The sequence below is a fragment of the Oncorhynchus masou genome, chromosome 21 (genome assembly GCF_036934945.1).
Source record: "Oncorhynchus masou masou isolate Uvic2021 chromosome 21, UVic_Omas_1.1, whole genome shotgun sequence".
Taxonomy (NCBI): Eukaryota; Metazoa; Chordata; class Actinopteri; order Salmoniformes; family Salmonidae; genus Oncorhynchus; species Oncorhynchus masou.
The window spans coordinates 54875467-54887465 of record NC_088232.1 but is presented as its reverse complement, the minus strand read 5'-3'; the positions used below and the strand labels follow the sequence as shown (position 1 = coordinate 54887465).

The 11999-nt window shown below is 42.7% G+C and overlaps 1 protein-coding gene across 4 annotated transcripts; it reads right to left on the bottom strand.

Moving 5' to 3' along the window:
- Positions 1-1668: 1668 nt before the first annotated feature.
- LOC135508541 (probable N-acetyltransferase camello) lies at positions 1669-11404 on the bottom strand. 4 transcript variants are annotated; one of them, XM_064928797.1, is made up of 3 exons: positions 11326-11404; positions 10962-11058; positions 1669-2375 (listed from the first exon to the last, which is right to left on the bottom strand). In XM_064928797.1, exon 3 carries the CDS (start codon positions 2364-2366, stop codon positions 1695-1697), a length of 672 nt encoding a protein of 223 aa, XP_064784869.1. In that variant the 5' UTR covers positions 2367-2375; positions 10962-11058; positions 11326-11404; the 3' UTR covers positions 1669-1694. The 4 variants fall into 4 exon arrangements, with proteins under 4 accessions (XP_064784869.1, XP_064784868.1, XP_064784871.1 ...); XM_064928796.1 differs by lacking the exon at positions 10962-11058; XM_064928799.1 differs by lacking the exons at positions 10962-11058; positions 11326-11404 and adding an exon at positions 10240-10328.
- Positions 11405-11999: the final 595 nt, after the last annotated feature.

Below are 11999 nucleotides of genomic sequence, written 5' to 3'. Positions count from 1 at the left end.
CAGTAAGTTCCCCTATTTCCCCCTGCAGTAAGTCCAGTCCTCCTCCTATTTTCCCCCTGCAGTAAGTCCAGTCCTCCTCCTATTTCCCCCTGCAGTAAGTCCAGTCCTCCTCCTATTTCCCCCCTGCAGTAAGTCCTCCTCCTATTTCCCCCCTGCAGTAAGTCCAGTCCTCAACCTATTTCCCCCCTGCAGTAAGTCCAGTCCTCCTCCTATTTCCCCCCTGCAGTAAGTCCAGTCCTCCTCCTATTTCCCCCTGCAGTAAGTCCAGTCCTCCTCCTATTTCCCCCCTGCAGTAAGTCCAGTCCTCCTCCTATTTCCCCCCTGCAGTAAGTCCTCCTCCTATTCCCCCTCTGCAGTAAGTCCAGTCCTCCTCCTATTTCCCCCTGCAGTAAGTCCAGTCCTCCTCCTATTTCCCCCTGCAGTAAGTCCAGTCCTCAACCTATATCCCCCTGCAGTAAGTCCAGTCCTCCTCCTATTTCCCCCCCTGCAGTAAGTCCTCCTCCTATTTCCCCCCCAGTAAGTCCAGTCCTCCTCCTATTCCCCCTGCAGTAAGTCCAGTCCTCCTCCTATTCCCCCTGCAGTAAGTCCAGTCCTCCTATTTCCCCCTGCAGTAAGTCCTCCCTATTTAGCCCCTGCAGTAATTCCAGTCCTCCTCCTATTTCCCCCTGCAGTAAGTCCAGTCCTCCTCCTATTTCCCCCTGCAGTAAGTCCAGTCCTCCTCCTATTTCCCCCCTGCAGTAAGTCCAGTCCTCCTCCTATTTCCCCCTGCAGTAAGTCCTCAACCTATTTAGCCCCTGCAGTAATTCCAGTCCTCCTCCTATTTCCCCCCTGCAGTAAGTCTAGTCCTCCTATTTCCCCCCTGCAGTAAGTCCAGTCCTCCTATTTCCCCCCTGCAGTAAGTCCAGTCCTCCTATTTCCCCCCTGCAGTAAGTCCAGTCCTCCTCCTATTTCCCCCCCTGCAGTAAGTCCAGTCCTCAACCTATTTCCCCCTGCAGTAAGTCCAGTCCTCATCCTATTTCCCCCCTGCAGTAAGTCCAGTCCTCCTATTTCCCCCTGCAGTAATTCCAGTCCTCCTATTCCCCCCCTGCAGTAATTCCAGTCCTCCTCCTATTCCCCCCCTGCAGTAATTCCAGTCCTCCTATTTCCCCCCTGCAGTAAGTCCAGTCCTCCTCCTATTTCCCCCTGCAGTAGTCCAGTCCTCCTCCTATTTCCCCCTGCAGTAATTCCAGTCCTCCTCCTATTTCCCCCTGCAGTAATTCCAGTCCTCCTCCTATTTCCCCCCTGCAGTAATTCCAGTCCTCCTCCTATTTCCCCCCTGCAGTAATTCCAGTCCTCCTCCTATTTCCCCCTCTGCAGTAAGTCCAGTCCTCCTATTCCCCCCAGTAAGTCCAGTCCTCCTTTCCCCCTGCAGTAAGTCCAGTCCTCAACCTATTTCCCCCTGCAGTAATTCCAGTCCAGTCCTCCTATTTCCCCCTGCAGTAATTCCAGTCCTCCTCCTATTTCCCCCCTGCAGTAAGTCCAGTCCTCCTCCTATTTCCCCCCTGCAGTAATTCCAGTCCTCCTCCTATTTCCCCCCTGCAGTAAGTCCAGTCCTCAACCTATTTCCCCCTGCAGTAATTCCAGTCCTCCTCCTATTTCCCCCTGCAGTAAGTCCTCAACCTATTTCCCCCCCTGCAGTAATTCCAGTCCTCCTCCTATTTCCCCCCCTGCAGTAAGTCCAGTCTGTACTCTATCAGGGTAAAGTTGGTGATTTTGGCGATGGGCTCAGGGATGACGAACTCTCTGACCCGTGTGTAGCCCACGTTCTCATACAGCCTCTGTGCATCAGTCTGCACTACAGACGTGTAGAGGACGACCGCAGGGAAGCCCCTCTCCCTGCTGAAGTCTGCCACTGTCCTGCTGAGGGCCTTGGCGATGCCCATCCCCCGGTGTGTACGACATACAGACAACCTCTTCAGCTCCATGCAGCCTGGTTCCCTCTCCGCGGGTAGGCAGGCCACCGTCGCCACCACCCGGCCGTCGCTCTCAGCAACCCAGAAACACGAGTCCTTGTTCTCCAGGTAGGTCTCCTGGATGTGGTCGAGGTCCTTCCTCAGGGAGGTGTCGATGTAGCTGTTGAAGAGGTAGCCCACCAGCTGCTTGGCCCCGGCCAGGAGGAGAGTGACCCCTACTACAGGCAGCAGGACGGACTTGGAGCTGGCCAGCAGGGCGCAGAACGTGACCATCAGGATCATCTGGGTCAAGGGCTGTTTGAGGAGGTGCATGAAGGAGGAGGGGATGTGCTCGCTCATCCCCATGGTGAAGATCTCCTTCACGGTCTCCTTGTCGTCTTCCTGGTATCTTCGGATAGTGATGTCAGCAGCCATGGCACTGGTCTGTAGGGTTGGGCCGATATGATTCAATTCAATATTGTGATATTTGACATTGATGAAATAGTGATGTGCAAGTTGATATATCAGGAATTACAAAAATATACTTATTTGAACTTTACAAATCCAAAACGGTGCAGTTTATCAGTTTTAGGCTGTATCAATGTCAAAGGAAGTCTAAATTAATTCACTAGGAAAAGCCTTGTTTTTTCACCTTACGAAGATTACTTAAATGACAGGGCAACTATTATATCATAAATAAGCAAAATAATTACAGTCTGGAATGATTTAACACAGTCTGGAATGATTTAGTCCTTAACGGTGCAAAACAATTATATTATATATCAAGAGAATCATATCATAGAAGAGATCTCCCCAAATATCAGCCAACCTGTCTAGTGTCTGCCCTTCAATAACCTACCGGTCTGTCTAGTGTCTGCCCTTCAATAACCTACTGGACTGTCTAGTGTCTGCCCTTCAATAACCTACTGGTCTGTCTAGTGCCTGCCCTTCAATAACATACTGGTCTGTCTAGTGTCTGCCCTTCAATAACCTACTGGTCTGTCTAGTGTCTGCCCTTCAATAACCTACCGGTCTGTCTAGTGTCTGCCCTTCAATAACATACTGGTCTGTCTAGTGTCTGCCCTTCAATAACCTACTGGTCTGTCTAGTGTCTGCCCTTCAATAACCTACTGGACTGTCTAGTGTCTGCCCTTCAATAACCTACTGGTCTGTCTAGTGTCTGCCCTTCAATAACCTACTGGTCTGTCTAGTGTCTGCCCTTCAATAACATACTGGTCTGTCTAGTGTCTGCCCTTCAATAACCTACTGGTCTGTCTAGTGTCTGCCCTTCAATAACATACTGGTCTGTCTAGTGTCTGCCCTTCAATAACCTACTGGTCTGTCTAGTGTCTGCCCTTCAATAACCTACCGGTCTGTCTAGTGCCTGCCCTTCAATAACCTACTGGTCTGTCTAGTGTCTGCCCTTCAATAACCTACTGGTCTGTCTAGTGTCTGCCCTTCAATAACCTACTGGTCTGTCTAGTGTCTGCCCTTCAATAATACCGGTCTGTCTAGTGCCTGCCCTTCAATAACCTACTGGTCTGTCTAGTGTCTGCCCTTCAATAACCTACTGGTCTGTCTACTGGTCTGTCTAGTGTCTGCCCTTCAATAACATACTGGTCTGTCTAGTGTCTGCCCTTCAATAACCTACTGGTCTGTCTAGTGTCTGCCCTTCAATAACATACTGGTCTGTCTAGTGTCTGCCCTTCAATAACCTACTGGTCTGTCTAGTGTCTGCCCTTCAATAACCTACCGGTCTGTCTAGTGTCTGCCCTTCAATAACCTACCGGTCTGTCTAGTGTCTGCCCTTCAATAACCTACTGGTCTGTCTAGTGTCTGCCCTTCAATAACCTACTGGTCTGTCTAGTGTCTGCCCTTCAATAACCTAGTGGTCTGTAAGAGCCGACAGTCTCCTTAAATCCTACCGTTCAACCCAAACATGGTAGTCAGTCACACCCCACCAGAGTTCAACCCAAACATGGTAGTCAGTCACACCCCACCGGAGTTCAACCCAAACATGGTAGTCAGTCACACCCCACCGGAGTTCAACCCAAACATGGTAGTCAGTCACACCCCACCGGAGTCTACTCTGGCACCCCGTCTATCATCCATAAACTCAGACACTGGTCTGCCCTGCAATACATACAGAGACAACAGTGAGAGCTGACAGTCTAGTTGTCTACACACTACGAATCATAGAAGTATCATCTAACAGGCCTCTCCATTCAAATCACTGATGGTATAATGGGTGGACTGGCAGCCATAGTGAGTGCATTAGTTCAGCAGTCAAATTGCCAAGGGTTAAAAGGTTAAGCCCTTTCTATAGAGTATTTGTCTATGCTACAACCTACCTACCACTCATCATTCCATCATCATTCCAAGGTACTTACACCAGCCAACAGCAACACATCTCCCTCCCAACCCTCAGACTCTGTGTCCTTGGTGGTGGTCTTGCTTCTGATAGGTACTTTCAGCAACACCAGTGTATTTACACAGTGTATTTACACAGTGTATTCGGAAAGTATTCAGACCCCTTGACGTTTTCCACATTTTGTTACGTTACAGCCTGATTCTAAAATGTATTAATTAGTTGTTTTTTTTATGACACTACATGCTTGGCACACCTGTATTCGGGGAGTTTCTCCCATTCTTCTCTGCAGATCCTCTCAAGCTCTGTCAGGTTATATGAGAAGCGTTGCTGCACAGCTATTTTCAGGTCTCTCCAGAGATGTTCGATCGGGTTCAAGTCCGAGCTCTGGCTGGTTCAATCAAAGACATTCAGAGACTTGTCCAGAAGCCACTCCTGCGTTGTCTTGGCTGTGTGCTTAGGGTCGTTGTCCTGCTGGAAGGTGAACCTTCACCCCAGTCTGAAGTCCTGAGCGTTCTGTACTTGTCTCTGTACTTTGCTCCGTTAATCTTTCCCTTGATCCTGACTAGTCTCCCAGTCCCTGCCGCTGAAAAACTTCCCCACAGCATGATGCTGCCACCAACATGCTTCACCGTAGGGATGGTGCCAGGTTTCCTCCAGATGTGACGCTTGGCATTCAGTCCAAAGAAATCTTGGTTTAATCAGACCAGAGAATCTTGTTTCTCATGGTCGGAGTCCATTAGGTGCAATTTTGGCAAACCCCAAGCGGGCTGTCATGTGACTTTTACTGAGGAGTGGCCACTAACATAAAGGCCAGACGGAAGCCACTCAGTAAACCGGTACCCCTGTATATAGCCTCGCTATTGTTATTTTACTGCTGCTCTTTAATTATTTGTTACTTTTATTTATTTTTTCTTAAAACTGCATTGTTGGTTAAGGGCCTGTAAGTAAGCATTTCACTCTAAGGTCTACACCTGTTGTATTCGGGGCATGTGACAATTTTTTTGATTTGATAGGTGGGGTGCTGCAGAGATGGTTGTCCTTCTCTCTGGAGTTCTGTCAGAGCGATCATGGGTCACCTCCCTGACCAAGGCCCTTCCCCCACGATTTCTCAGTTTGGCCGGGCGGCCAGCTCTAGGAAGTCTTGGTGCTTCCAAACTACTTCCATTTAAGAATGATGGAGTCCACTGTGTTCTAGGGGACCTTCAATACTGCAGACATTTCTCTGGTACTCATGGCTTGGTTTTTGCTGACATGCACTGTCAAATGTGGGAACCTATATAGACATGTCTGTGCCTTTCCACATCATGTCCAATCAATTGAATTTACCACAGGTGGACTCCAATCAAGTTGTAGAAACATCTCAAGGATGATCAATGGAAACAGGATGCACCTGAGCTCAATTTCAAATCTCATAGCAAAGATTCGGAATACTTATGTAAATAACGTGTTTCTGTTTTAGTTTCTTTTATACATTTGCAAACATTTCTAAAAACCTGTTTCACTTTGTCATTATGGGGTATTGTGTGTAGATTGATGAGGAATTTGTATTCATTTAATCCTTTGTAGAATAAGGCTGTAGAGTAACAAAATGTGGAAAAAGGGAAGGGGTCTGAATACTTTCTGAATGAACTGTGTTGCTTTCAATTGTACTGGTTTGCACAAAAACAGTCCATGAGAAGCCACAAGTTAAATACAATTCCATGTCAACTTACTGTGCCAGTGGGCAGGACGGTGGTCATTATGACAGGGGGGAATTTGAGACAACATATCTGAAGGTTTATATTATTAAACAGACTTTCCAAATGTGAAATGGAATTGTATTAAACTTGTGGATTCCCAGGTAATGTTTTTGTGCAACCAAATACTGTTGAAAACAACGCTATTGTACACCGAGCGTACAAAACATTAGAAACACTTTAGTAATACTGAGTTGCACCCTTTTTGCCCTCAGAACTCAATTCATCAGGGACATACAAGGTGTCTAAGGCCGTCCACAGGGATGCTGGTCCAATGCTTCCCACAATTGTGTCAAGTTGTCTGGATGTCCTTTGGGTGGTGGACCGTTCTTGATACACATGGGAAACTGTTGAATGTAAAAAACCCAGCAGCGTTGCAGTTCTTGACACACTCAAACCGGTGTTCCTGGTGTCACGTAAAAAAAATATTCCCAGCGTGAAATAGCTCCTACTCGTTATGATGGTGGTGTGATTGTGACATAACTTGTTGTACTTTTTAAAAATGTATTTGTCACGATCGTCGTAAACAGGAGACAAACGTGCAGCGTGATTAGAATACATTCTTCTTTTATTGAAGGAAGAACAGTTCAACAAAACGAACGTGACGCTATGCTCAACGAGTGCAGACACAACTTCACATAGACAATAACCCACAAACCACAATACAAAACAGGCTACCTAAATATGGTTCCCAATCAGAGACAACGACAAACACCTGCACCTGATTGAGAACCATATCAGGCCAAAACACATAGAAACAGACAAACTAGACACGCAACATAGAATGCCCACTCATATCACACCCTGACCAACCAAAACATAGAAACAACACAAATAATGGTCAGAGTGTGACAGTATTATTATTATTATTATTATTTTTAACCAGGAAGTTAAAAAGTCAGGAAGTCATTGAGATTTAAAATATATTTTTCAATAGATTGTCCTGGCCGAGATAGGCAGCACCAAGTCATTACAAAAATTACAGACAAACAACAAGAAAAACTACAAGTAATCTAGTAAAAACCATAGAATTCACAAGAGTATAACAACATCAAAAACAGCAAATTAAACATTGACAGCTCAGGGAATCAGTCTCAAAATCCTTCATCAGTGATTTAAAACCACCAATCGGGACAAGTTCTTCCAGTTTAAAAGTATTTTGTTCCAAGATGGCACAGAGGACATAAAAGCCCTTTAACCAAATTCAGTTCGGACATTTGGAACAGTTAGCAGGATAAAGTCCAGCGAACGAAGACAGTACCCACAACATTTATGAACAATAAAAATGCCCACATAAAAAGGTAGTAAACCCAAAATGGCTTTGTAAATGAAAGTATACCAGTGACTGAGCCTTCTTCAACCGATCGCTGCCTACACCTGCCCGCCTGTCCAACATCACTACTCTGGACGGCTCTGACTTAGAATACGTGGACAACTACAAATACCTAGGTGTCTGGTTAGACTGTAAACTCTCCTTCCAGACCCACATCAAACATCTCCAATCCAAAGTGAAATCTAGAATTGGCTTCCTATTTCGCAAACAAGCATCCTTCACTCATGCTGCCAAACATACCATTGTAAAACTGACCATCCTACCAATCCTCGACTTCGCCGATGTTATTTACAAAATAGCCTCCAATACCCTACTCAACAAATTGGATGCAGTCTATCACAGTGCAATCTGTTTTGTCACCAAAGCCCCACATACTACCCACCATTGCGACCTGTACGCGCTTGTTGGCTGGCCCTTGCTTCATACTCATGTCGCCAAACCCACTGGCTCCATGTCATCTACAAGACCCTGCTAGGTAAAGTCCCCCCTTATCTCAGCTTGCTGGTCACCATAGCATCACCCACCTGTAGCACGCGCTCCAGCAGGTATATCTAACTGGTCACCCCCAAAACCAATTATTTCTTTGGCCGCCTCTCCTTCCAGTTCTCTGCTGCCAATGACTGGAACGAACTACAAAAATCTCTGAAACTGGAAACACTTATCTCCTTCACTAGCTTTAAGCACCAACTGTCAGAGCAGCTCACAGATTACTGCACCTCTTTCCCTACTGTATTTATTTTATTTATTTATTTTGCTCCCCAATATTTTTATTTCTACTTTGCACATTCTTCCACTGCAAATCTACCATTCCAGTGTTTTACTTGCTATATTGTATTTACTTTGCCACCATGGCCTTTTTTTGCCTTTACCTCCCTTATCTCACCTCATTTTCTCACATCGTATATAGACTTGTTTATACTGTATTATTGACTGTATGTTTGTTTTACTCCATGTGTAACTCTGTGTCGTTGTATGTGTCTAACTGCTTTGCTTTATCTTGGCCAGGTCGCAATTGTAAATGAGAACTTGTTCTCAACTTGCCTACCTGGTTAAATGAAGGTGAAATAAAATAAAATAAAAATGAGTGACTAGAGAAGGCCAGCCAACCCTGGTGTACAAAGTGCAGTGGTGCAGTTTAAAATAAATCTCAAAGTGCCATGGTAAAGGGTGTCAATTGATCTGAAACACTGAGCGGAAGCATTCATATATAAAACATCCCCATAGTCTAGTAAAGGCATAAATGTAGCTGATACTCGCCTCCTTCTGGCTTCAAAAGAAAAACAGGCCTTATTCCTAAAATAAAATCCCAATTTTTTTTTGTAAGTTGTTGAATATGCAATTTAAAAGGCAGTCAATTTAAAAGTAAGGCAGTCAATTTAAAAGAGAGGCCGTCAATAAATATATATATATTTTAACAAACAAACAAATAAACAAAAGAGGAATAGTCACACGCAAACTATTTACATTGCCAGGAATCCTAAACAAAAAAATCATATTCATTAATAAAACAAGTTTGAATTTCCTTTTTGTTTTTCATTGCAGTTGATGTTTTCCAAAGTGAAAAAAAGTTAGGTTTTGAATTAGACCATTTGAATTTGTGAATATGAAATGGACCTAATATTATTAGCAGTTGAATGAAATATACTACATCTTTATCAATGTCAGAATTCCTAAAATAAACATATCAAAACCATTAAATTGTACAACCTGTCCTGTTTCCTTTGTAACAAAGACCTGTATGTCAATCACAAAAATGACACTATAAATACAGGTAAAAAACTAATGAAAAATAGTCTCCTTCTCCATTCCAAAGAAATCACAATTACAGTCAATATTCAGCTTGAATCTTTCCAAAACATGTTTCACAGTATATATATATAAACTTCCTTTACCTTGTTACCATGGAAACTTCCTTTGCTGATACAATATTTGCTTAACCCACATTGTATATCGCCATAGATATTCAACCAAAATAATCTTGCTAAGGGAAGTGTAGTACCACTAACAATACTCCTAATCTGTATATTACTACATGAATCTTTGAGATGGTTAATATTGCCAATTCATATATTATCATGTAAATCAAATGTTACTTACATCAACCACAGAGGGAAAAAAATGGAATCGCATCAAAAACAATTGCATATTCTTTCTGGGTTATTGGAATTCTAAACATATCAAAAAATTCCCCATATGAGAGTAGATATCCATCCTCATTCAGTAACTGACCAACCAAAATAATTGTATTCTCACATCAGTAAAAATAATAATAATTAAAAAAAGAGACTATACAAATTGGATATCTTTGTTGTTCCATAGAAAGTATCTGTGAGGGGGAAACTTCTGTTTATACGCTAACATCCAAGCTAAAAGTGCCTGGGGTTTTATCAACATCAAAATTACACAGAAGCAGAAATTCTAAACACCAACAGTCAAATAAATACTTAGAGAATACATTATTATTATTTCAACCTCAAAACCTCCTTGTTCTTGGGTATAACTGAGAATATCTTTCTGTAGATAGGGAGGATTGCTCCTCCAAATACAATTATGAAAAATCTTATCTAAGTCATTTTTACAATTTTAAGTCAAGTGATAACGAGACATAAACCGATCTGGATAACCCTTAAATTTTGGACAACTTGGGAACATTTTCATTCCTGGAGAATTTTTACAGCATGATGTCACATTCAGAACACACACACAAAATAGGAAGTACTTTCACACCGGGAAGATTTTAACATGACACCTACTACCATACCCCGATCAAAGGCACTTAAACATTTTGTCTTGCACATTCACTCTATTAATGGCACGTTGCAACCCAGTTGCACAAATACAATCAATATTTCTCAAAATACATATTACCGTGCTCTAAGCACAGGAGGGTCAGGGTGTGAGTCCAAATCAAACTCTGAGAAACGGGGCACGGAGGGCACTTCTCGAATGCATAGTCCCTTTTAAAATATTTTGAAGCATGCATCGACGCAAGCTTCAGCCTAAAGTATGCAAAGAAATATGACGCAAACACGTAAAAATTATGCAAATATATTGAAATCAATGGCGGACATTTTTTGAGCTGAGGCGAGAGAAAATACACTCCGACTTCGAAATTAAATGTTGCCTTTTCCCATCTATGTTGCCTGACGACAATATTGTATCTTGATACTTTAATAAATACATGCTGTGTTAATTTTGGCCTGTTTACCTGCCTACGTACCGTATATCGCAAGCCCATTATAACTCAATAGGGCTAACTGGCTAAGTAACGTTGTTAGATAGACAAGATGATGGCGACGGGGATTTCCCCAAGGGCATAAGGCGAGGGTGTGTCTTAAATTCTCTGTCTTTATTTAATTCAAGGGGCTTTATTGGCATGGGAAACATGTTAACATGAGGTAATATACAAAAGTGAAATAAATAAAAATTAACAGTAAACATTACACTCACAGAAGTTCCAAAGGAATAAAGACATTACAAATGTCATATGTGTATATATATACAGTGTTGTAACATTGTACAAATGTGTCTCTAACCTGTCTCCTCCCCTTCATCTACACGACACTGATTGAAGTGATCATAGCGCTCACCTGGTCAATCTGTCGCGGAAAGAACACGTGTTCCTAGTGTTTTATACATCCGCGTTGGTAAAAGCACTTCGCTGCCCCGTCACCTGACTGCAGTGTCCTGTCGGTTATCCGATTAAGATGGGACATCAAACCATAGATCATCCCTTAACTATAATTTAAAAAATCGTCTTTTGATGCATAGCTGTATTATTTATCAAATAATTTATATAAACTAAAATAGTTTATCCCGATTAGCAAATAGCACGTGACTCTACTGAAAAGCTACATTTATAAATGGTTAGCTAACCCGTCAAATGATATCTTGGCCATCAAAATAGTAATATTTCTGCTGTAATGAAAACGATGTTTGTAATAGATAGCCCACCTGATTTAGTTGTGTCTCAGAGAAATATAATCCAACTTGACACAACTAGCAGATTTGTGTTAGTGGTCCTAATTTCCGTTTTTTTGCAGAGGTGGGAGTGATTTACGGTATAGCTTGCTTCCAATTGGCTGAAAGCGAGACCTTAGATTCAAAGCTGATACATTCTGAAGTTTATTTTAGCACAATTATTTAAAAAAATTAGAAAGAAACAAGGCCAATGTAGAAATACAGAAAGGTAAAACAGGGGCAGTTTAACACGTGAAAAAAATCTTGATAAAAAAATGTTTTTCTAGAACGACAAGCATTTCGCTGCAACTATTATAACATCTGTAAATCTTTGTATGCGAACAATAAACTTTGCTTTGATTTCCACAAGCCACAACAAAGAAATGGTCTGAAGTTCAAACACTTAAAAAGACACACCTTATCCCCTCAGCCCTCAAATTAAGTGGACACCTCTGATGATGTCACATGACGTCTGACGAGTATACACTTGCAGCGGGAGGAGGAATGGGTTTTAAATGGACAGGCCTTGCCCGGAAATTCGTAACTCGACATCCCGCTTTGATTTGATTTGACTGCCACAGGCAGCTTGTGGGTACTTCATATGCGCAACAGTCAATTACGAGTGCATGTCTACTTATATTAAATATATAATTATTAATATATGCCTA